Genomic DNA, 21,253 nt, shown 5'->3' with positions numbered 1-21,253 from the left:
TTACAGCGCTGCAACTTTCTCGCTCAGGGGTGTGAAAAAAACACCCCCCGGAGTGCAGCAAGTTTCAGGGCTGTAAAGGGCCAGTGTAGACAGTGCACCAGCACTGGTAGCTACGCCCCTGTGGAAGTGTTTTTTTTTTTTTTTTTAAGAGCGCTGGAAGAGCGAAGAAGACTTAAAAACAGGGTGGATAAAAATCAATTATTTTAAAATAAAAAAAATTGAATTTTTTAATTTAAATCGGATTTTTTTGATAAAGTTTTTTCCTCAAAAAGCATTTATCTAAAGATAGTTTTAATTAAGATACATTATAGCTCAAATATCTCATATCATGCAACAGGGATTATAAATTCTAATTCTATAGTATGAGACAATATAGTCACGTAATGATTAAGAAAATTTTGTAAATGAGTTCCAACAGTTCATGGATTAGGGATCCAATTTTATGGGGTTCCACAGGCTTCTATACAGATAATTTAGGTTAATCTTTCTATCTACCCAATGGGACTCAGTGCTCAGTCTAGAAGATACCATCAGGGATGCTTAGTTTTGTAGTTCTCAGACTGTGGATTTGTGTCTCCAAAGGTAACATGCCTGTTAACAGCAAAAATGTTTTTAAATAAATAAATTGATAGAGAGGTGAGAAACAACAGACCTCAGCTCTACTATCCCACTGCAAATTTGTGTACACAGAGTCAATCCCTTACTTCTCTCTAAAAGTGCAAAGTTTCAAAAAGTTCAATGAATAGAAGATTGTTGGGGGTGGAATAGATCTGGACAAGGAGAAGAAGTCTGGAGATAAATGTGAGAAGTGAAGGGCGTATGCTTGTTTTGTTAAAATATTATATTTGCTGTTGAAGAAAAAAATCCAGAATACATAACGTTGTTTTAGTTAAATAAAACAATTTAAATGTCTGTCTGGTGATGTTCTCCTCCTAATACAACATGGCAAGAAAATCCTCCAAATATTAATGATTAACCTGTTGAATTGGAGATAGTTCACCTCCCAATGACTTCATAAATATCTGCTTCAATTATCTTTGGTAAACGAAATAACCAAACAATCATTCATTTTCTGATACAGCTGTAAAACTAATTTGAAAAGTTTTCAAAATAAATCACTGTTTCAAAATGTATAGTGTATACCTTCTAAAAATGAAACCTACATCTATCTCTGAGCTTGTGCCACACGCTCTCAAAGAAACTGCGAAACCACCTGATCAACATCCTCTACAGCAAACAGGGAAAGATAAAGAATGAGCTCTCAAAAATGGATACTCTCATAAAAAAAACAACCTTCCACACAAACTTCCTCTTGGCTGGACTTTACTAAAACTAGACAAGCCATTTACAACACACACTTTGCTTCTCTACAAAAGAAAAAGGACACTAAACTTTCTAAACTACTACATGCCACAAGGGGCCACAGCAATGGTTCCCTCAACCCACCCAGCAATATTGTTAACCTATCCAACTATACGCTTAGCCCAGCAGAAGCAGCTGTCCTATCTCGGGGCCTCTCCTTCTGTCCCTCCACCCCCACAAACATGATACAGTTCTGTGGTGACCTAGAATCCTATTTTCAACGTCTCCGACTCAAGGAATATTTCCAACACACCTCTGAACAACATACTAATCCACAGAGACCTCCCTACCAACACTACAAAAAGAAGGATTCTAGGTGGACTCCTCCTGAAGGTCGAGATAGCAGACTGGACTTCTACATAGAGTGCTTCCGCCGACGTGCACGGGCTGAAATTGTGGAAAAGCAGCATCACTTGCCCCACTACCTCAGCCGTGCAGAACACAATGCCATCCACAGCCTCAGAAACAACTCTGACATCATAATCAAAAAGGCTGACAAAGGAGGTGCTGTTGTCATCATGAATAGGTCGGAATATGAACAAGAGGCTGCTTGGCAGCTCTCCAACACCACTTTCTACAAGCCATTACCCTCTGATCCCACTGAGAGTCACCAAAAGAAACTACAGCATTTGCTCAAGAAACTCCCTGAAAAAGCACAAGATCAAATCCGCACAGACACTCCCCTGGAACCTCAACCTGGGATATTCTATCTACTACTCAAGATCCATAAACCTGGAAATCCTGGACGCCCCATCATCTCAGGCATTGGCACCCTGACAGCAGGATTGTCTGGCTATATAGACTCCCTCCTCAGGCCCTACGCTACCAGCACTCGCAGCTACCTTCGAGACACCACTGACTTCCTGAGGAAACTACAATCCATCGGTGATCTTCCTGATAACACCATCCTGGCCACTATGGATGTAGAAGCCCTCTACACCAACATTCCACACAAAGATGGACTACAAGCCGCCAAGAACCCTATCCCCGATAATGTCACAGCTAACCTGGTGGCTGAACTTTGTGACTTTGACCTTACCCATAACTATTTTACATTTGGGGACAATGTATACCTTCAAATCAGCGGCACTGCTATGGGTACCCGCATGGCCCCACAGTATGCCAACATCTTTATGGATGACTTAGAACAACGCCTCCTCTGCTCTCGTCCCCTAATGCCCCTACTCTACTTGTGCTATATTGATGACATCTTCATCCTCTGGACCCATGGAAAAGAAGCCCTTGAGGAATTCCACCATGATTTCAACAATTTCCATCCCACCATTAACCTCAGCCTGGTCCAGTCCACACAAGAGATCCACTTCCTGGACACTACAGTGCTAATAACGACGGTCACATAAACACCACCCTATACCGGAAACCTACTGACCGCTATTCCTACCTACATGCCTCCAGCTTTCACCCTGACCACACCACACGATCCATTGTCTACAGCCGAGCTCTGCGATACAACCGCATTTGCTCCAATCCCTCAGACAGAGACAAACACCTACAAGATCTCTATCAAGCATTCTTACAACTACAATACCCACCTGCAGAAGTGAAGAAACAGACTGATAGAGCCAGAAGAGTTCCCAGAAGTCACCTACTACAGGACAGGCCTAACAAAGAAAATAACAGAATGCCACTAGCCGTCACCTTCAGCCCCCAACTAAAACGCCTCCAATGCATTATTAAGGATCTACAACCTATCCTGAAGGATGACCCAACACTCTCACAAATCTTGGGAGACAGGCCAGTCCTTGCCTACAGACAGCCCCCCAACCTGAAGCGAATACTCACCAGCAACCACATAACACACAACAGAACCACTAACCCAGGAACCTATCCTTGCAACAAAGCCCGTTGCCAACTGTGCCCACATATCTATTCAGGGGACTCCATCACAGGGCCTAATAACATCAGCCACACTATCAGAGGCTCGTTCACCTGCACATCTACCAATGTGATATATGCCATCATGTGCCAGCAATGCCCCTCTGCCATGTACATTGGTCTAACTGGACAGTCTCTACGTAAAAGAATAAATGGACACAAATCAGACGTCAAGAATTACAACATTCATAAACCAGTCAGAGAACACTTCAATCTCTCTGGTCACACGATTACAGACATGAAAGTTGCGATATTACAACAGAAAAACTTCAAAACCAGACTCCAGTGAGAGACTGTTGAATTGGAATTCATTTGCAAATTCGATTAGGCTTTAATTAACTTAGGCTTGAATAGAGACTGGGAGTGGCTAAGTCATTATGCAAGGTAACCTATTTCCCCTTGTTTTTTCCTACCCCCCCCCCCCCCCGCCGTTCCTCAGACGTTCTTGTTAAACCCTGGATTTGTGCTGGAAATGGCCCACCTTGATTATCATACACATTGTAAGGAGAATGATCACTTTAGATAAGTTATTACCAACAGGAGAATGGGTTGGGGGGGGGGGGGGAAACCTGGATTTGTGCTGGAAATGGCCCAACTTGATTATCATACACATTGTAAGGAGAGTGATCACTTTAGATAAGCTATTACCAGCAGGAGAGTGGGGTGGGGGGAGAGAAAACCTTTTGTAGTGGTAAACATCCATTTTTTCATGGTTTGTATGTATAAGAACATCTTCTGTATTTTCCACAGTATGCATTCCATGAAGTGAGCTGTAGCTCACGAAAGCTTATGCTCAAATAAATTGGTTAGTCTCTAAGGTGCCACAAGTACTCCTTTTCTTTTTGAGTTGTGAAGAATATGTATTAAGGTTATAAAAACCAACAAGAATGCATTTTTATGTAGAAATCCATGATTAAATTGAGTCTTCCTGACTAGTGATTTAAATCAACTCCCCCCTGGACTGACCAGACCACAGAGAGGACTTATTTGTAAGCCCCTTCATTTTCAGTTAAACCGATTTTTACTGAAAAATTCCTGGGTTTTACAAAAAGTATTATTCAGTTTTTTCCCATTTTCACCCTACTTGTGTATCATTCAAATATATAAAAAATAACTTGTTTTATTAGGAAAATACAATACATTGCATGAGCTATATATATTACAGTAATATATTAAGTCTGTGTGTACATGTAAAACTGCCTGTTGAAGTAAGGCTATGTATTAGTCTAGACCAGGGGTTCCCATACTTGGTTCGTGGCTTGTTCAGGGTAAGCCCTTGGCGGGCTGTGAGATGCTTTGTTTACCTAAGCGTCTTCAGGTACGGCCACTCACAGCTCCCATTGGGCAGGAACAGTGAACCGCAGCCACTGGAAGCTGCGAGTGGCCATACTTGCGAACGCTCAGGTAAACAGAGCGTCTCACGGCCCACCAGGGACTTACCCTGAACAAGCCACAAACCAAGTTTGGGAACCCGGTCTAGAAGATACTGCAATAAACAGGCACGCATGCAAACTCTAAGTATGTCCTCATCTGAACATACTGATAAATCTCTCGCCCACCAAGTACACATCTCAAGTTTCTAACAGACAATGGTTTAAAGATTTGACACACTAAAATGGAAAGAAAACAAAAGTCTGTATCAGAATACGTTTCAGAACACAAGGAAGTATTCGAAAGTTTTAAAAAACAAAAACAGGAGAAAAAGCTAAAATTGAATGTAAGCGCTGCAAACAGTGTGGCCCAATTATTAAATGTAAATATTTACAGGCTAATAGTTCTAAGTCTACAACAGTAAACTGTTTATTCAAATAAAGTTTTACCTGGGGATCAGAGATATATTTTTCTCTTAAACTCAGAAGTGGCATGTTTTGAGTTCTGTTTTAGTTCTGCAGCAAACCACATTGATAAACTGAATTCAAAGCGTTAATCTACTAATTTTTCCCATTGTCCACCAAAATAGACTGCGATATTTACCCAGAAAAATTATTAATATTTTTGCACTGATTTTCATCTGTTTTTGTTGCTGTGGTAATAAACACTGATAAATTCTTAGGAAAAAGTTAAATAAAATAAAAACTGAAAACGAAGGGCCCTATGTATTTGTCATTCTTTTCCCACCTGGAGATTGTGCCACCACAGAAAGCATCCATCTGAGACAAATCCAGGTGATCTTATCCACAAGATAGAGAAAAAAGGTAAATTTAAAAAATAAGTAAGAATCTTTCACTGTGACACATTTAAGGAATCTTGCTAATGAAATTTTGACTTTCCTTTCCTCCCAGCATTCACATACTACATTAAAACACAATAATTGCATTTCAACAATACCAATATCCGCTGTCTGAAGAGGCACTGAATACCAGGCACAACATGTACCAATTTTAGACTCTGTCTCTTCACTTCATATTGCCTACACAATGCTCTATGAACAAGTTTCCTTTTTCTTAACGAAATCCTATGCCCTGTAAATGGTTATAACAGAAAAGAATAAATGAGTAGAGACTGATGCAAGAAGTATTCTTCCAGTGGAAGTTAAACTATAGTGCAGTGGTAGACAAGGTTCACATATCATCAGAATGAGAATACATACTTGCTTTTTGTCAGAGTAACAAAGCTGACTAACTTTACAAACAAAATATAACCGTAGAACAAACATTTGTATAACTAGGCTTGGAAGGATTATACTTTTATCAATAACTGTGAGTAATCGATTTCACTGTACACAAATCGATCTGAAATATTTCCATCGATAAATGAAATTTACAAATAGATAAAGTTAGAAAAATGCTACTTGAGATCCTATTAGACTTTGATATAAAGATATTTACTTTGTATATTTTGATATTTGATGCTGACAACTTGTGTTTGAACAGTTCTAAAGCTTTAAGTTTTTGAATCTCACCCCTGGTCTACACTAGGAGTTGAGGTCGAATTTAGCAGCGTTAAATCGATTTAACGCTGCACCCGTCCACACGATGAAGCCCTTTTTTTTTTCTTTTCTTTTCTTTTTTTTTTTTTACTTAAAAGGCTCTTAAAATCGATTTCTTTACTCCACCCCTGACAAGGGGATTAGTGCTGAAATCACTCTTGCTGGGTCAAATTTGGGGTACTGTGGACCCAATTAGACAGTATTGGCCTCCAGGAGCTATCCCAGAGTGCTCCATTGTGACCGTTCTGGACAGCACTCTCAACTCAGATGCACGGGCCAGGTAGACAGGAAAAGGCCCGCGAAGTTTTGAATTTCATTTCCTGTTTGGTCAGCGTGGCAAACTGCAGGTTGAATGCAGAGCTCATCAGCAGAGGTGACCATGATGGAGTCCCAGAATCGCAAAAGAGCTCCAGCATGGACCGAACGGGAGGCACGGGATTTGATCGCTGTATGGGGAGAGGAATCCATGCTATCAGAACTCCGTTCCAGTTTTTGAAATGCCAAAACATTTGTCAAAATCTCCAGGGCATGAAGGACAGAGGCCATAACAAGGACCTGAAGCAGTGCTGCGTGAAACTTAAGGAGCTGAGGCAAGCCTAACAGAAGACCAGAGGGGCAAACGGCCGCTCCGGGTCAGAGCCCCAAACATGCCGCTTCTATGATGAGCTGCATGCCATTTTAGGGGCTTCAGCCACCACTACCCCAACCATGTTGTTTGACTCCCTCAATGGAGATGGGGGCAACACGGAAGCAGGTTTTGGGGACGAGGAAGATGATGAGGTTGTAGATAGCTCACAGCAAGGAAGTGGAGAAACCAGTTTTCCCGACAGCCAGGAACTGTTTCTCACCCTGGACCTGGAGCCAGTACCCCCCGAACCCACCCACAGCTGCCTCCGGGACCCGCCAGGCAGAAAAGGGACCTCTGGTGAGTGTACCTTTTTAAATAGAATACATGGTTTAAAAGCAAGCGTGTTTAATGATTAACTTGCCCTGGCATTCGTGGCCAGTACAGCTACTGGAAAAGTCTGTTAACGTGTCTGGGGATGGAGCGGAAATCCTCCAGGGACATCTCCATAAAGCTCTCCTAGATGTACTCCCAAAGCCTTTGCAAAAGGTTTCTGGGGAGGGCAGCCTTATTCCGTCCACCATGGTAGGACACTTTACCACACCAGGCCAGTAGCACATAGTCGGGAATCACTGCAGAACAAAGCATTGCAGTGTATGTTTGCTCGTGTTCAAACAACATCCGTTCTTTATCTTGCTGTGTTATCCTCAGGAGAATGATATCATTCATGGTCAGCTGGTTGAAACAGGGTGTTTTTCTTAAGGGGAGATTCAGAGGTGCCCGTTCCTGCTGGGCTGTTTGCCTGTGGCTGAACAGAAATGTTCCCCGCTGTTAGCCAGGGGGAGGGGGGGGAAGGGTTAGCCATGTGGTGAAGGGGACGCAAAATGCGACCTTGTAACGAAAGCACATGTGCTATGTATGTAATGTTAACAGCAAGGTTTACCGTGAAAGAGTGTACCCATTGTTGTATAAAATGTGTCTTTTTAAATACCACTGTCCCTTTTTTTTTTTCTCCACTAGCTGCATGTGTTTCAAGGATCACAGGATCTTCTCCTTCCCAGAGGCTAGCGAAGATTAGAAGGCAAAAAACCGCACTGGTGATGAAATGTTCTCTGACCTCATGCTGTCCTCCCACACTGACAGAGCACAGACGAATGCGTGGAGGCAGACAATGTCAGGGTGCAGGAAAGCACAAAATGACCAGGAGGAGAAGTGGCGGGCTGAAGAGAGGGCTGAAGCTGATAGGTGGCGGCAGCATGATGAGAGGAGGCAAGATTCAATGCTGAGGCTGCTGGAGGATCAAACTAATATTCTCCAGTGTATGGTTGAGCTGCAGGAAAGGCAGCAGGAGCACAGACCGCTGCTACAGCCCCTGTGTAACCAACCGCCCTCCTCCGCAAGTTCCACAGCTTCCTCACCCAGAATGCCCAAGAATGCGGTGGGGGGGCCTCCGGCCACCCAGCCACTCCACCCCAGAGGATTGCCCAAGCAACAGAAGGCTGGCATTCAATAAGTTCTAAAGTTTTAAACTTTTAAAGTGCTGTGTGGCCTTGTCCTTCCCTCCTCCACCACCCCTCCCGGGCTACCTTGGCAGTTATCCACCTATTTGTGTGATGAATTAATAAAAAATGCATGAATGTGAAGCAACTATGACTTTATTGCCTCTGCAAGCGGTGATCGAAGGGAGGATGGGAGGGTGGTTAGCTTACAGGGAAGTAGAGTGAACCAAGGGGCAGGGGGTTTCATCAAGGAGAAACAAACAGAACTTTCACACCATAGCCTGGCCAGTCATGAAACTGGTTTTCAAAGCTTCTCTGATGTGCACCGTGCCCTCCTGTGCTTTTCTAACCACCCTGGTGTCTGGCTGTGCGTAACCAGTGGCCAGGCGATTTGCCTCAACCTCCCACCCCACCATAAACGTCTCCCCCTTACTCTCACAGATATCGTGGAGCGCACAGCAAGCAGTAATAACAGTGGGAATGTTGGTTGGGCTGAGGTCTAACGAAGTCAGTAAACTGCTCCAGCGCGCTTTTAAACGTCCAAATGCACATTCTACCACCATTCTGCACTTGCTCAGCCTGTAGTTGAACAGCTCCTGACTACTATCCAGGCTGCCTGTGTATGGCTTCATGAGCCATGGCATTAAGGGGTAGGCTGAGTCCCCAGCGATAACAATAGGCATTTCAACATTCCCAACAGGTATCTTCTGGTCTGGGAAGTAAATCCCTACCTGCAGCCGTTTAAACAGACGAGAGTTCCTGAAGACGCGAGCGTCATGTACCTTTCCCGGGCATCCCACGTTGATGTTGGTGAAACGTCCCTTGTGATCCACTAGTGCTTGCAGCACTATTGAAAAGTACCCCTTGCGGTTTATGTACTCACTGGCTTGGTGCTCCGGTGCCAAGATAGGGATATGGGTTCCGTCTATGGCCCCACCACAAGTTAGGGAATCCCACTGCAGCAAAGCCATCCACTATGACCTGCTCATTTCCCAGGGTCACTACCCTTGATATCAGCAGATCTTTGATTGTGTGGGCTACTTGCATCACAGCAGCCGCCACAGTAGATTTGCCCACTCCAAATTGATTCCCGACTGACCGGTAGCTATCTGGCGTTGCAAGCTTCCACAGGGCTATTGCCACTCGCTTCTCAACTGTGAGGGCTGCTCTCATCTTGGTATTCATGCGCTTCAGGGCGGGGGAAAGCAAGTCACAAAGTTCCATGAAAGTGCCCTTACGCATGCGAAAGTTTCGCAGCCACTGAGAATCATCCCAGACCTGCAACACTATGCGGTCCCACCAGTCTGTGCTTGTTTCCCGAGCCCAGAATCAGCGTTCCACTGCATGAACCTGCCCCATTAGCACCATGATGCCCACATTGCCAGGGCCCGTGCTTTGAGAGAAGTCCGTATCCATGTCCTCATCACTTTCGTCACCACGCTGACTTCGCCTATTCACCCGGTTTCGGTTTGCCAGGTTCTGGTGCCGCATATACTGCTGGATAATGTGCGTGGTGTTTAATGTGCTCCTAATTGCCAAAGTGATCTGAGCAGGCTCCAAGCTTGCCGTGATATGGTGTCTGCACAGAAAAAAGGCGCGGAACGATTGTCTGCCATTGCTCTGACAGAGGGAGGGGTGACTGACGACATGGCTTACAGGATTGGCTTACAGGGAATTAAAATCAACAAAGGGGGTGGCTTTACATCAAAGAGAAACAAAAACAACTGTCACACAGAATGGCCCCCTCAAGGATTGAACTCAAAACCCTGGGTTTAGCAGGCCAATGCTCAACCCACTGACCTATCCCTCCCCCTGGTATTTCAGGCAGGACTGAATCTCCATTAAACTTTTCAAGGTGCCCCTGACAGACCTCACTAAAATGACTGTCGGACGTTGATTTCACAGAGGGAGGGAGGGAGGGAAGGAAAGGGGAGCAAATGAATACAAAACAAATCTGGTCTATTTCTTGTTTCAATCCACTCCATCTATCTTTTACATCTTTGGCAGGCAGCAGACGGTGCAGTAGGACTGCTAGCCATCCTCATCTCCCGGCTGCTCGCCAGAAGACAGTGCAATAGGACTGCCAGCAGGACTAAAGAGAACGACCTGGTCAAGTCACTCCTATTTTAGTCCCTGCGCCCATGTCTGCCCAGGCGCTCCTGACCGAGCTTACCGAGGTGGCCAGGAGCACCTCAGACATGATGACAATGGTTATCAGGCCTATTGCACCATCTGCTGCCACAAGGCAATAGGCTGCTGCTGTGTAGCAATGTAGTACCGCGTCTGCCAGCACCCAGGAGACGTACGGTGACAGTGAGCTGAGCGGGCTCCATGCTTGCTGTGGTATGGTGTCTGCACACGTAACTCAGGAAAAAAGGCATGAAACGACTGTCTGCCATTGCTTTCAGCTTGTCTTTCCTTCCCTTCCTACAACTCTCATCTCCTTCTACTGTCACAGACACAATTTTCTCCTCTGCTCTCCACCTCTAACCTCATCCTACTTGCCCTACTGATCCCAGCACATCAAGTGATCTGATTCCTTTGTGCCCACTCTCATGCTCTCCTTTACTCTTCCGCTTTCCCTGCTCTAGTCTCTGCCACCCTAAAAAACAAAACACACACCCTTGACCCCACATGCCTCTCCAGCTACTTCCCCATCTCCCTTCCATCTCTAAGCTCTGAGTGTGCTGTCTACACTCACTGTGTGGAGTTCGTCTCCTCCAATTCCATCCTAGCCCTTTTCAATCTGGCCAAGATATGCAGTTAAGGTTGCCCATGCAACCTTAACTCTGCTCTCTTTCAGCAATGCCCCAGTACACATTGTTAACACAAACAAAAATGTATGACTAAGTGTTTTCAGAGCTCTAGCTACACCTTTGCAAATATAAATTTCCATAATTTAGGGCCCATTTCTACAAGTCTTGAACTTAAATGGACTGCTCACATGAGTAAAGATCACTCAAGAGACGTGTGAAAGATTGGGCTCCTTGGAACGGAGGCCTGTCATTCTTGTTTGTCTATAAAGTACCATGCATATCTTTGTATTATTATTATTACAAACACTGTAAACTAACCAATGTTGTTAATCAAACAAGCTACATTTCTGAATCACAAAAATAGCGATTTGTACGAGAAGACCCAACGGAAAATAAAACTGTCATGCATCTTGGGGGGGAGGAAGGACGACATACCTTTACTCTGCCAACCCCACAGTTCCTGAAATATACTTCACTTCCTTTTACAACCCATTCACTCTCACCCATTGGATTCCATCTAACACTATTAAAAGACAAAAAGGAATATTTGCACAGGTAACTTTCACTTTCATTTCCCGCTTCTCAGAAGTCTGAGTTTTCCCCTAACTCAACATTCTGCAACAGGGCGACACACTACCAAGCAACTGTAACTCTTCCTTAATGTAGTGAGGTGGTTTTTTTTTTTTTTTTTTTTTTTACACTGAATAGTAGGCTCTTTGGGGCAAGGCTGTCTCTTACTGCTTGTTGTAGAACGTCTAGCACAATGGGGCCTTGATCTCAGCTGGGGTTTAGGCACTACTGTAATACAATAAAAGAAAATGAGACACTTTATACTGAGAGCATACCCACTCATCTCAATTATTTTTGTAGCTAGTACTACATTTCCCTCACACTTCTTACTTCATTTTCCTTAACTTTAATGTTGCATGCAGTGTTGTTATAGCCATGTTGGTCCCAGGATATGAGAGAGACAAGGAAACATATTTGTAACTACTGAACACCAAAAACCATGGATTTTAAAGAGAGACTGATTTCATGGCCCATTAGGACAACTTACTACTAGGGCTGTCAAGCGATTAAAAAAATTAATTGTGATTAATCACACTGTTAAACAACAATAGAACACTATTTATTTTTTGGGGATGTTTCCTACATTTTCAAATATATTGATTTCACTTACAACACAGAATACAAAGTGTACAGTGATCATTTTATATTTATTTTTTATTACCAATATTTTCACTGTAAAAAAGAAAATAATTGTATTCTTCAATTCACCTCATACAAGTACTGTAGTGCAAGCTCTTTATCATGAAAGTTGAACTTACAAATGTAGAATTATGTACAAAAAAAACTGCATTCAAAAATAAAACAATATAAAACTTTAGAGCCTACAAGTCCACTCAGTCCTACTTCTTGGTCAGCCAATCACTCAGACAAACAAGGCTGGTTACAATTTGCAGGAAATAATGCTGCTTGTTTACAATGTCACCTGAAAGCGAGAACAGCCATTTGCATGGCACTGTTGTAGCTGGCATTGCAAGATATTTATGTTCCAGATGCTTTAAAGATTCATGCTTCAAAGATTCATGCTTCAACCACCATGCCAGAGGACATGCTTCCATGCTGATGATGGGTTCTGCTTGATAACGATCCAAAGCAGTGCGGACTGACACATGTTATTTTCATCATCTGAGTCAGATGCCACCAGCAGAGGGTTGAGATTTTCTTTTTTGGTGGTTTGGGTTCTGTAGTTTCCACATCAGAGAGTTGCTCTTTTAAGACTTCTGAAAGCATGCTCCATACCTCATCTCTCTCAGATTTTGGATGGCACTTCAGATTCTTAAACGTTGGGTCAAATGCTGTAGTATTTTTAGAAATCTCATATTGGTACCTTCTTTGCGTTTTGTCAAATGTGCTGTGAAAATGATCTTAAAATGAACACGTGCTGGGTCATCATCTGAGACTGCTATAACATGAAATATATGCAGAATGTGGATAAAACAGAGCAGGAGACTTACAATTCTCCTCCCAAGGAGTACAGTCACAAAATTAATGGACGCTTTTTTTTTTTAATAAGCATCATCAGCATGGAAGCTTGTCCCCTGGAATGGTGGCCAAAGCATGGAAGGAGCATATGAATGTTTAGCATATCTGGCATGTAAATACCATGCAACACTGACTACAAAAGTGTGATGCGAATGCCTGTTCTCACTTTCAGGTGACACTGTAAGTAAGAAGCATGGAGCAATATCTCCCATCAACGTATGTTTACTTGTTTGTCTGAGTGATTGGCAGAAGGAGGAGGACTGAGTGGACTTGTAGGCTCTAAAAGTTTTACACTGTTTTGGTTTTGAGTGCAGTTATGTAACCAAAAAAAATAAAAATCTACATTTGTAAGTTGCATTTTCACGATAAAAAATTTGCACTTCAGTACTTGTATGAGGTGAATTAAAAAATAGTATTTCTTTTATCATTTTTACAGTGCAAATATCTGTAATCAAAAATAAATATCAAGTGAGCACTGTGTACTTTGTATTCTGTGTTGTAATTGAAATCAATATTGAAAATGTAGAAAAACATCCAAAAATATTTAATACATTTCAATTGATATTCTATTGTTAATCGCAATTAGTTTTTTTTTTTTTAGTTAATCGTGTGAGTTAACTGTGATTAACTGACAGCCCTACTTACTACATACCCTGCTATCTACTAATCTTCCATTGTTCTAGAACTGTAGGGGTGTTAGTTGCCAATTTCATTTTAAGTGGTCTTGCACAGTACTGGTTCTCACCTGGGGGGGGGGGGGGGTGTCCACAAGCAGGTTTTAGGGGGTCTGACAAAATAAACCAAGTATCAACCCCAGGCAGTGGAACTGAGGGAGGGAGCGCCACCTCCACCCCCGACTCACTTCAGCAGGTCACCCAGCCTGTCTGGGTTTAGAGGGGTGCAACCAAAAATTGAAGGATCACGGCAGAAGAGAGATCTCCCCCAGCCATCAGAAGGGATTGCCGCACAGCCACTGACTCCACGAGCAGGCAGCAGCTAGCCAAGGAGACACACCACAGCTCTGCCCTGCTACATCAGCACTTCAGGGATCAGGGCTAAATGGAAGGCAGAAATCTGCGGGGCATGTGACGCCTCTATGCATCGCCTCTGATTGTGGGTCTGCAGGTTCGTCTATTTAAGTTTAGGGGTCCTTGGGTAAAAAAAGGTTGAGAACCACTGGCCTACAACATGTGTGAACCCTTTTTGCTTAACAATCTATCCCACCTTGTATTTAGCTTGGACACTCTAGTTTCCTTCCTTCTGCAGACCTGAGGAAGCGCTGTGTGAAGCTCAAAAGCTTGTTCCTTCCACCAACTGAGGTTGGTCCAATAAAAGATATTACCTCACCCGCCTTGTCTCTAACTTTAACATGTATGTTACTGTGCTGATCTTATATACTAGCTCCTGGATGTCAAATATGTGGCCTAAAGGGTGATTAAATCCAACTCTCACATCAACTTCAAATTTAGCATGCAATTTGACCAACTTCTACTGTCTGGCAGCTCTCACAATTGGTGCTGTGATTGCAGTGCAGTTACTACTGAATAGTGAGCAACTATGGACAAGCCGAAGAATGGGGCTTTATCAACAGATATTGAGGGTTAGGCAATGTTAATGACAAGAAGGCCTCCACTATACAACTGCAATTGGCATATATGCCTTGCTGACATTTTAAGGAAGTCCTATTACGAAATAGCCAAGACGAGACACCCAAAGTATGCAGCTGGAAATATTTACTGTGAGTTATAGAGATCAAAACTAGCTGGTATATTGCAGGTTGCCAGGGATGGGAGGTTGGAGAAGAATGGTTGAAATAAAAGGTAAATGGGATAAGATACAGGATTTAAACAGGGGAAGGGGGGGAAAAAAGGAGTAGGTTTCCTACAGAAGCCGGACTAAGCTTATGCCCCAATCCCTAGCGAAATCTGCAAGGGTTTACTTGCACTTGCATGCAGCCCCGTTCACTCCAATGAGACTCTACATAGATACAAGGTTCTGTCCACATGGATCCAATTGCACAATCAGGGACCATATTTTCTTGCTCCCAGTGCCACCAAGGGCTCTGAGGAGACCACAGTATTGATATACTGTGATATCTGAATGAAAACCATGGATTTTTAACATCCCTGAACTTTGGGAGATCAAAATCCTGTTATGTATTAAGCCTCTCTCTACTTCAGAGTTCCAGAAAGCAAGTATGAGATCCCTGCACTAGTTTGAGCATCTTTACTAACTTTTGTAATGCAGTCATTTACAGAGTAGCAAATATACTTCTGAAATAACCACATAATTCATGTAAGTCTCATAACAGCTCCAGTTTTATGCGATGAGCTCTAGAAATATTTAAATACAGACACAAGGAACTGTCCCCTGCAACCTGAGGCCTATTATAGAGGAGTGTAGCACCACTACAGTTAAGGCAGAGACCATCTTAGGCCTGGCGTATGGCGGGGGGGAAGGAGACTGATCTAAGTTATGCAACTTCAGCTACGTGAATAACGTAACTGAAGTCAACATACTTAGATCTACCTACCGTGGTATCTTCACTGCAGTAAATCAACAGCTGACGCTCTCCCATTGACTCCACCTGCGCCTCTCGTCCTGGTGGAGTACCGGAGTCGACGGGAGAGTGCTCGCCGGTCGATTTATCGCGTCTAGAGTAGACACAATAAATTAACCCCCGCTGGATCGATCGCTGCCCATCGATCCAGCGCATAATGTAGACAAGCCCTTACTGTTTAGAGCACTTATCAAAATCAGTTTGTTAAAATCCACACACATATTGAGATTGCCTTGAAATTTGCTGTGCCTCATCACGGTCCAGGGGAGGACTAGTTGACCAAAGTTGAGGTTGTTTGAGCAAACTGTTTTCAAAACACAACATCCCTTTAAAAAAAAATTCATGTGATATCAAAATGTTACTATTCTTCATTTTTGGGGCGAATGAAGGTGCATATCTGAGGCTCAAATTATTGTACTGATCCATTCCAAACTGACATCACCCAGTCAGGTTTCAACTCAGCAACTGTCAAGGCATCCACTGCCCCCGTGGGGAAGTCATATTTCATTTCACTTCACTTCCCAAGCAAATAGAGAACCACGGGGAAAGTGCACAAGGAATGAGAGGGAAACTAGGCCTTGTATTTACTAGGATAAAGGTACAGTTTAGTGAACAGAAGCTACCTAAATCTGACCTACACTCAACTACTTGGCCTTCTCCCTCTTCTAAGTAGACTAGCCAGATGTTAACACCTTTTCTTTCTAATCCTAAATATTACCTATGGGACAACACCTTCAGTTATTACTTATTTGTATAGCAGTAGTATCGGATGTGGGCCACCAAACGGTTAGAACTCCCCTAAACCTCAATGCAGCAGAGAGGACAGAAAGGATACACAACAATGCGTGAACACGAGTTCAGATACGGGGTTCTACTGAGAATTGAGAATATGCAAGAGTGTTAGAATCTGGTGAAACTCGTATTCCCGTGTTTTCTGGACACGCCTAGTGGAATGCCAGGATGTGGAGGTGAGTGATAACAAAGCTAGCGCTTCTGCAATTCCCGCATACCACAACCCTCTGCCCCACCCAAAAAGAAAGGGGGTGAAATATTAAGCTACGTCTACATTAGCACTTTTGTCGGTATAACTTAGGTAGCTCAGGGTTCTGAAAAAAAACACCAACAGAAGCGCTGGTCTGGACAGCACTATGCCGGCAGGAGACGCTCTCCCACCAACATAGCTACCACCGATCGTGATGATTTTATTACATCTCCCATTGGCATAGAGTGGCTACATAAGCAATCTTCTATTGGTACAGCTGTGCCGGAGTAATTTCGCTAGTGTAGACTCGGCCTAAGTTTAACTCTGTATTGTAGAGTTTTCAGATGGTTGAAGTATAGGTACATTTTATATTCTGAAAGGATATGAGACACTGCCAATCATCCTGAATTTTGTGTTAATATGCTTTAAGTGTAGTAGTTTTTTAAGCCTCAAGAACTGGGAGTCAAGAGTGTTTCTATTCCCAGCTCTCACTGGACTGCTGTATGGTTTCCTGAAAGTCGATCTCTATCATAGTTTCTCCTTTAGTAAAAAGGGTTCATATTTATTTGTCTTTGTACAGCGCTTTGAGATGTTCTGATGGAAAAGGCAAACTAGCATTCAATTACTACTAACTTAATTATCTAAAAGCTTTATAGACATCACCAAGTTATCCACCAGGCATCTATATCTATATTATCTGTGGTGAGCCTGCACCTTTGTATATTTAACATGTGATTATAAACACTTTTTCAAAACCAGTTTTGCAGATATCACCATTCTGCAACTAACAAAATCAGGGCCTTACACTGCACTCTCCCACAACTGTAGGAATTATTTTCTAGAAGATTTAAAGTGAAATACTATCAACGCTGAGATGCTAAACTTTCTTACATCTGTTTATAAAACCATGTAATTAACGTTTTCCCAAAGCAAATGTCAATCTATCCAAAATCCCTAAACATACTATAAGTAACAACACAACACACACAGTGATGGAGTAAAACATGGCCAAATAGGTAGGCTGTTTGGACCTAGCATTCTGAAATAGGATTCCTTCAAATAATCATACTGCATCCCCATTTCCCCCTCTTGGGCATTTTGTTTCGTAGCAACACATACTGGTTTTGGAACTCTGCAATTTTAACTGATCAGGGCTATTGCTCCTTGGGGAATTCTGCACACACAAATTCTTGTCTCCCGCAGATTTCTTTGCTTCCCCACAGAAAAATGACTCTCTGACAGGGAAGCTGCAACAGCAGTCACGCACCACTCTCTAGCAGCACAGGTACATTGTTTAGGGTATCCAGAACAGCTGGTGGAGAGGTAGGGCACGAGCCACTGGCTGCAGTGATTTGAGCCAGGATCAGCTGCTAGTCCTGGCTGGGCTGGAGGCAGGAGAGAACTGGACTTCCTCTTCCCCTGCAAGGAGTGGCTGGGGCTGTGTTAGACCCACTCCCAGAAACCTCCCCCAGCTGCAGGAAGCTCAGCATCCTCCCCTGCTTCCTGCCCCCATCGCTCCTCAGCTGCCAGGAGCTGCTGCCCCATTTGCCCAACCCCCTACCCATACCGGACCTCCCATCCTCAGACACCCCAAGTCTCACCCCGTACACCCAGAACCCCCCTAGTCCTCCATACCTAAATCCCACCACACTGAAGCTCAACCCTGCATCTGGAGCCCCCTGCACCCAGACCTCCTGTCTCTGTACCCCCACCCCTGCACCCAGACTACCCCCCACTGAGCTCCCTGTATTCAAACACCCACCCTGATGAGCCCTACCCCCAAGCCCCCACATCCAACCCCCCATGCCACTGACCCCCACTAGCTGCTCCCAGACCCCCACCCCATCAAGCCCCACTCCCCTTGCATCCAGGCCCCCTGCTGAGACCCCCACACCCAGACCCCTCCACTGAGCCCCAACCACCGTCACCTGGAAGCCCCAACAGAGGGGCTTGCCTCTTCACCCAGAACCACCCTCCAACAAGCCTCTGTGCATCCCAATCCCCCCACACCTAGACCCCCCACTGAGCTGCCTACACCCAAATTGTCCCACACAGAATCCTCTCACCCCACACCTGGATCCCCCCAAACTTAGATCCTGCCTCATTGAGCCTGCCTGCCCCACACCTGGTGCACCTGGCACAGAGGGGCAAGGCCCCAGGGTGTTTTTGGGGCAGGCCCAGGCCTTGTGCTGTGTCAAGGTCAGGTGCAGCCTCCCCACTGAGTCTGTGACCCTGGGGGCTGCAGGGTCATCTCCCACCTTCATGCAGCCACTGGCCTGTGCTGCCCACTGCCGTGCTGGAGCCCCTGCATATATTTATTAATAAAACTTGCAGAATTTTAAAATATTGTGCACAGAATGCCCTCCGGAGTAATATGTCAATGTTCAGATGTTTATCATCATATACCAAAAATTTATGGAAACACTAGATTATGTAAAAAAAGCTGCTTAAATAAGTGGTACATGTTCAGTGTTTTTTTCCTTCCAGGTAAATTGCACCCGTCAGATTTTGAACATGGTGGTAATGCAAACAATATTTATTCACTGTACAATCATTTAAAACTCTGTTTATCCTAAAAATCATTGCGTTTCTAGTTTCTCTGTTAATGCAGAAAGGGATGAAACAGTGTCCTGTCTAAAATATGGGGTTCAGAGTAGTAGCCGTGTTAGTCTGTATCTGCAAAAAGAAAAGGAGGACTTGTGGCACCTTAGAGACTAACCAATTTATTTGAGCATAGCTCACGAAAGCTTATGCTCAAATAAATTTGTTAGTCTCTAAGGTGCCACAAGTCCTCCTTTTCTTTTTGCTGTCTAAAATATGTTACCGTATACTTTCCCCACGCTTATTTGATCGGTGGGGGGGGGGGGGGTGGTGGTGGTGTGACATTTGGAGACAGGTTAGACTGTGTGAAGTTTAGTACTGGAGGGAAGGGGGAAGAGGAAAGAGACCCGTGTCTCTCGAGCCCAGACAGCCACCAGCACAGGGTAAAATGAAGGTTTTGTTATAAACCCTCCCCCTCACAATATTACAACATACTGGATACCACAACTTCAGAAACAAGCCCTTCAGGTCCCTGTCTCCGCACAGCCCCTGTCCCTCCCTCCCTCAGCACTGCCCCCCTTCTCCTCTGCTCCCCCCTTTCTCCCTACACCCCCTCCCCCACGCCAGGCTGCCCCCTCGCTCCCCCACATTTCCCCTGCCCGGCCGCCGCGCTCACCCACCTCCCCCGCCCCGCAGTGACGGGCCATGGGGGCCGCCAGGAGCAGCCCCCAGGCTCCGCCGCCACCGGCAGACGGGACTCGGGTCGCCCGCGTCCTCCCACCAGGCCCTGCCCGGGCAGCGGGCCTGGGTCGCACCTTTAAGAGATTAGACGTCGCCATGTTCCCCCCGCAGGGGCCCCTCCGGGCCGGCGGCGGCTCCTCGCTCCGGGCGCGGGCTCCCGGCCGCTCCGCTTCACATGGCCCCGCGCTCCCGCCGGCCGGACCCGCCGCCGCAGCGGACGGGGCTTCGCTCGGGACAAGGCCGGGCGGAGACTCGGGGCTGCGGCCGGCTCGATGCTCCCCACGCAGCCGCCGCTCAGCGCCTCATGGCGGTGCCCACCCAGGAGACACTCGGCCGCGGCCGCGGCTCCGTGCAAGGGCTGGCCTGGCCCGCATGATGCGGCGCCGAGGAGCCGGCTCCGCCGCCAAGGGGAGAGGCTGGGGCGGGAGGCTCCGGCTGCAGCGCCCTCTGCCGGCCGGGCGGTTCCCCTGACTCCCGTCGACCCCGGCAGACCCCTGCCCCCCTGAGCCCCATCTACCCCCGGGACACCCCAGACCCCTACAGGCCAGTCCCTCAGGACGCTCCCGCCTCCTTGGCCCACCCCCTCCTTATCCACCCCCGGCAGACCCTCGTCCTCTGCAGACCACCCCATCTACGCCCGGGAGACCCCTGCACCCTCAGCCCACCCACCCCCCATCTACCCTCGGGAGACCCTCGGCCCACCCACCCCCATCTACGTCGGGGAGAGCCCTGCTCTCTGACACCAGCCCCCACCCCATTGATAGGTGCTGGAACTAGGGGTGCTGCTGCACCGCCTAGCTTGAAGAGGTTTCCATCCTATACAAGGTTTATAGTTTGGTTCAATGGCTCTCAGCACCCGCACTATACAAATTGTTCCAGCACCCCTGACCCCACCTACCCCTGCGAGACCCCCCCCCTCCCTGCAGCCCACCCTCATCTGCCTTGGCAGACCTCAGTCCCCTGCAGCCCTGCACCCCCATTTATCCCTGGGAGACCCCTGCCGCCCTGCCTCCAACCCCCCAGGAGACCTCTGCTCTCTGCAGCCTAGCCCCCCTATCTGCCCCTGGGAGACCCCAGCCTTCTGGAGCTCAGCCCGGAGACCCCAGCCCCCTGCAGCCCCGCCCAGCTCCCTCCACCTCCCCCAGAGAGACCCCAGGCCCCTGCAGCCCAGCCTCCCAAGGGGTCATGATTTTTGAACACTTGGCATTGCTAATATTGTGATGTAGTTGTAGGTATACAGCAAGTGTATGTGAAGCTGTACAATGTGGTAAATATGCTGAACAGTTAACAGAATCCGTACCCCAAGGCATTTCCAGGCATCTTAAACAATTATGTATGCGCTTAACTTTATGGAGTAAAATATGTAGTAAAAA

At 45.7% G+C, this 21,253-nt stretch overlaps 1 protein-coding gene across 7 annotated transcripts in view; it reads right to left on the bottom strand.

The window, feature by feature from the left end:
* Positions 1 to 20,243, bottom strand: part of CUL5 (cullin 5) — a 90,963-nt gene extending 70,720 nt beyond the window's left edge. Inside the window, exon 1 of one of the 7 annotated variants that reach the window (XM_043529946.1) lies at positions 19,955 to 20,243. In XM_043529946.1, coding sequence (XP_043385881.1) covers positions 19,955 to 19,978 — 24 coding nt within the window. In that variant the 5' untranslated portion in view covers positions 19,979 to 20,243. Of the gene's footprint in view, positions 1 to 11,442; positions 11,530 to 19,819; positions 19,862 to 19,954 lie in introns of those variants that run through there. The other 6 variants (XM_037890297.2, XM_043529937.1, XM_037890276.2 and 3 more) reach the window with 6 other exon arrangements.
* Positions 20,244 to 21,253: the final 1,010 nt, after the last annotated feature.

This window comes from Chelonia mydas, chromosome 1, assembly GCF_015237465.2.
Source record: "Chelonia mydas isolate rCheMyd1 chromosome 1, rCheMyd1.pri.v2, whole genome shotgun sequence".
Taxonomy (NCBI): domain Eukaryota; kingdom Metazoa; phylum Chordata; order Testudines; family Cheloniidae; genus Chelonia; species Chelonia mydas.
This window is presented reverse-complemented; position numbering and strand designations above follow the sequence as displayed.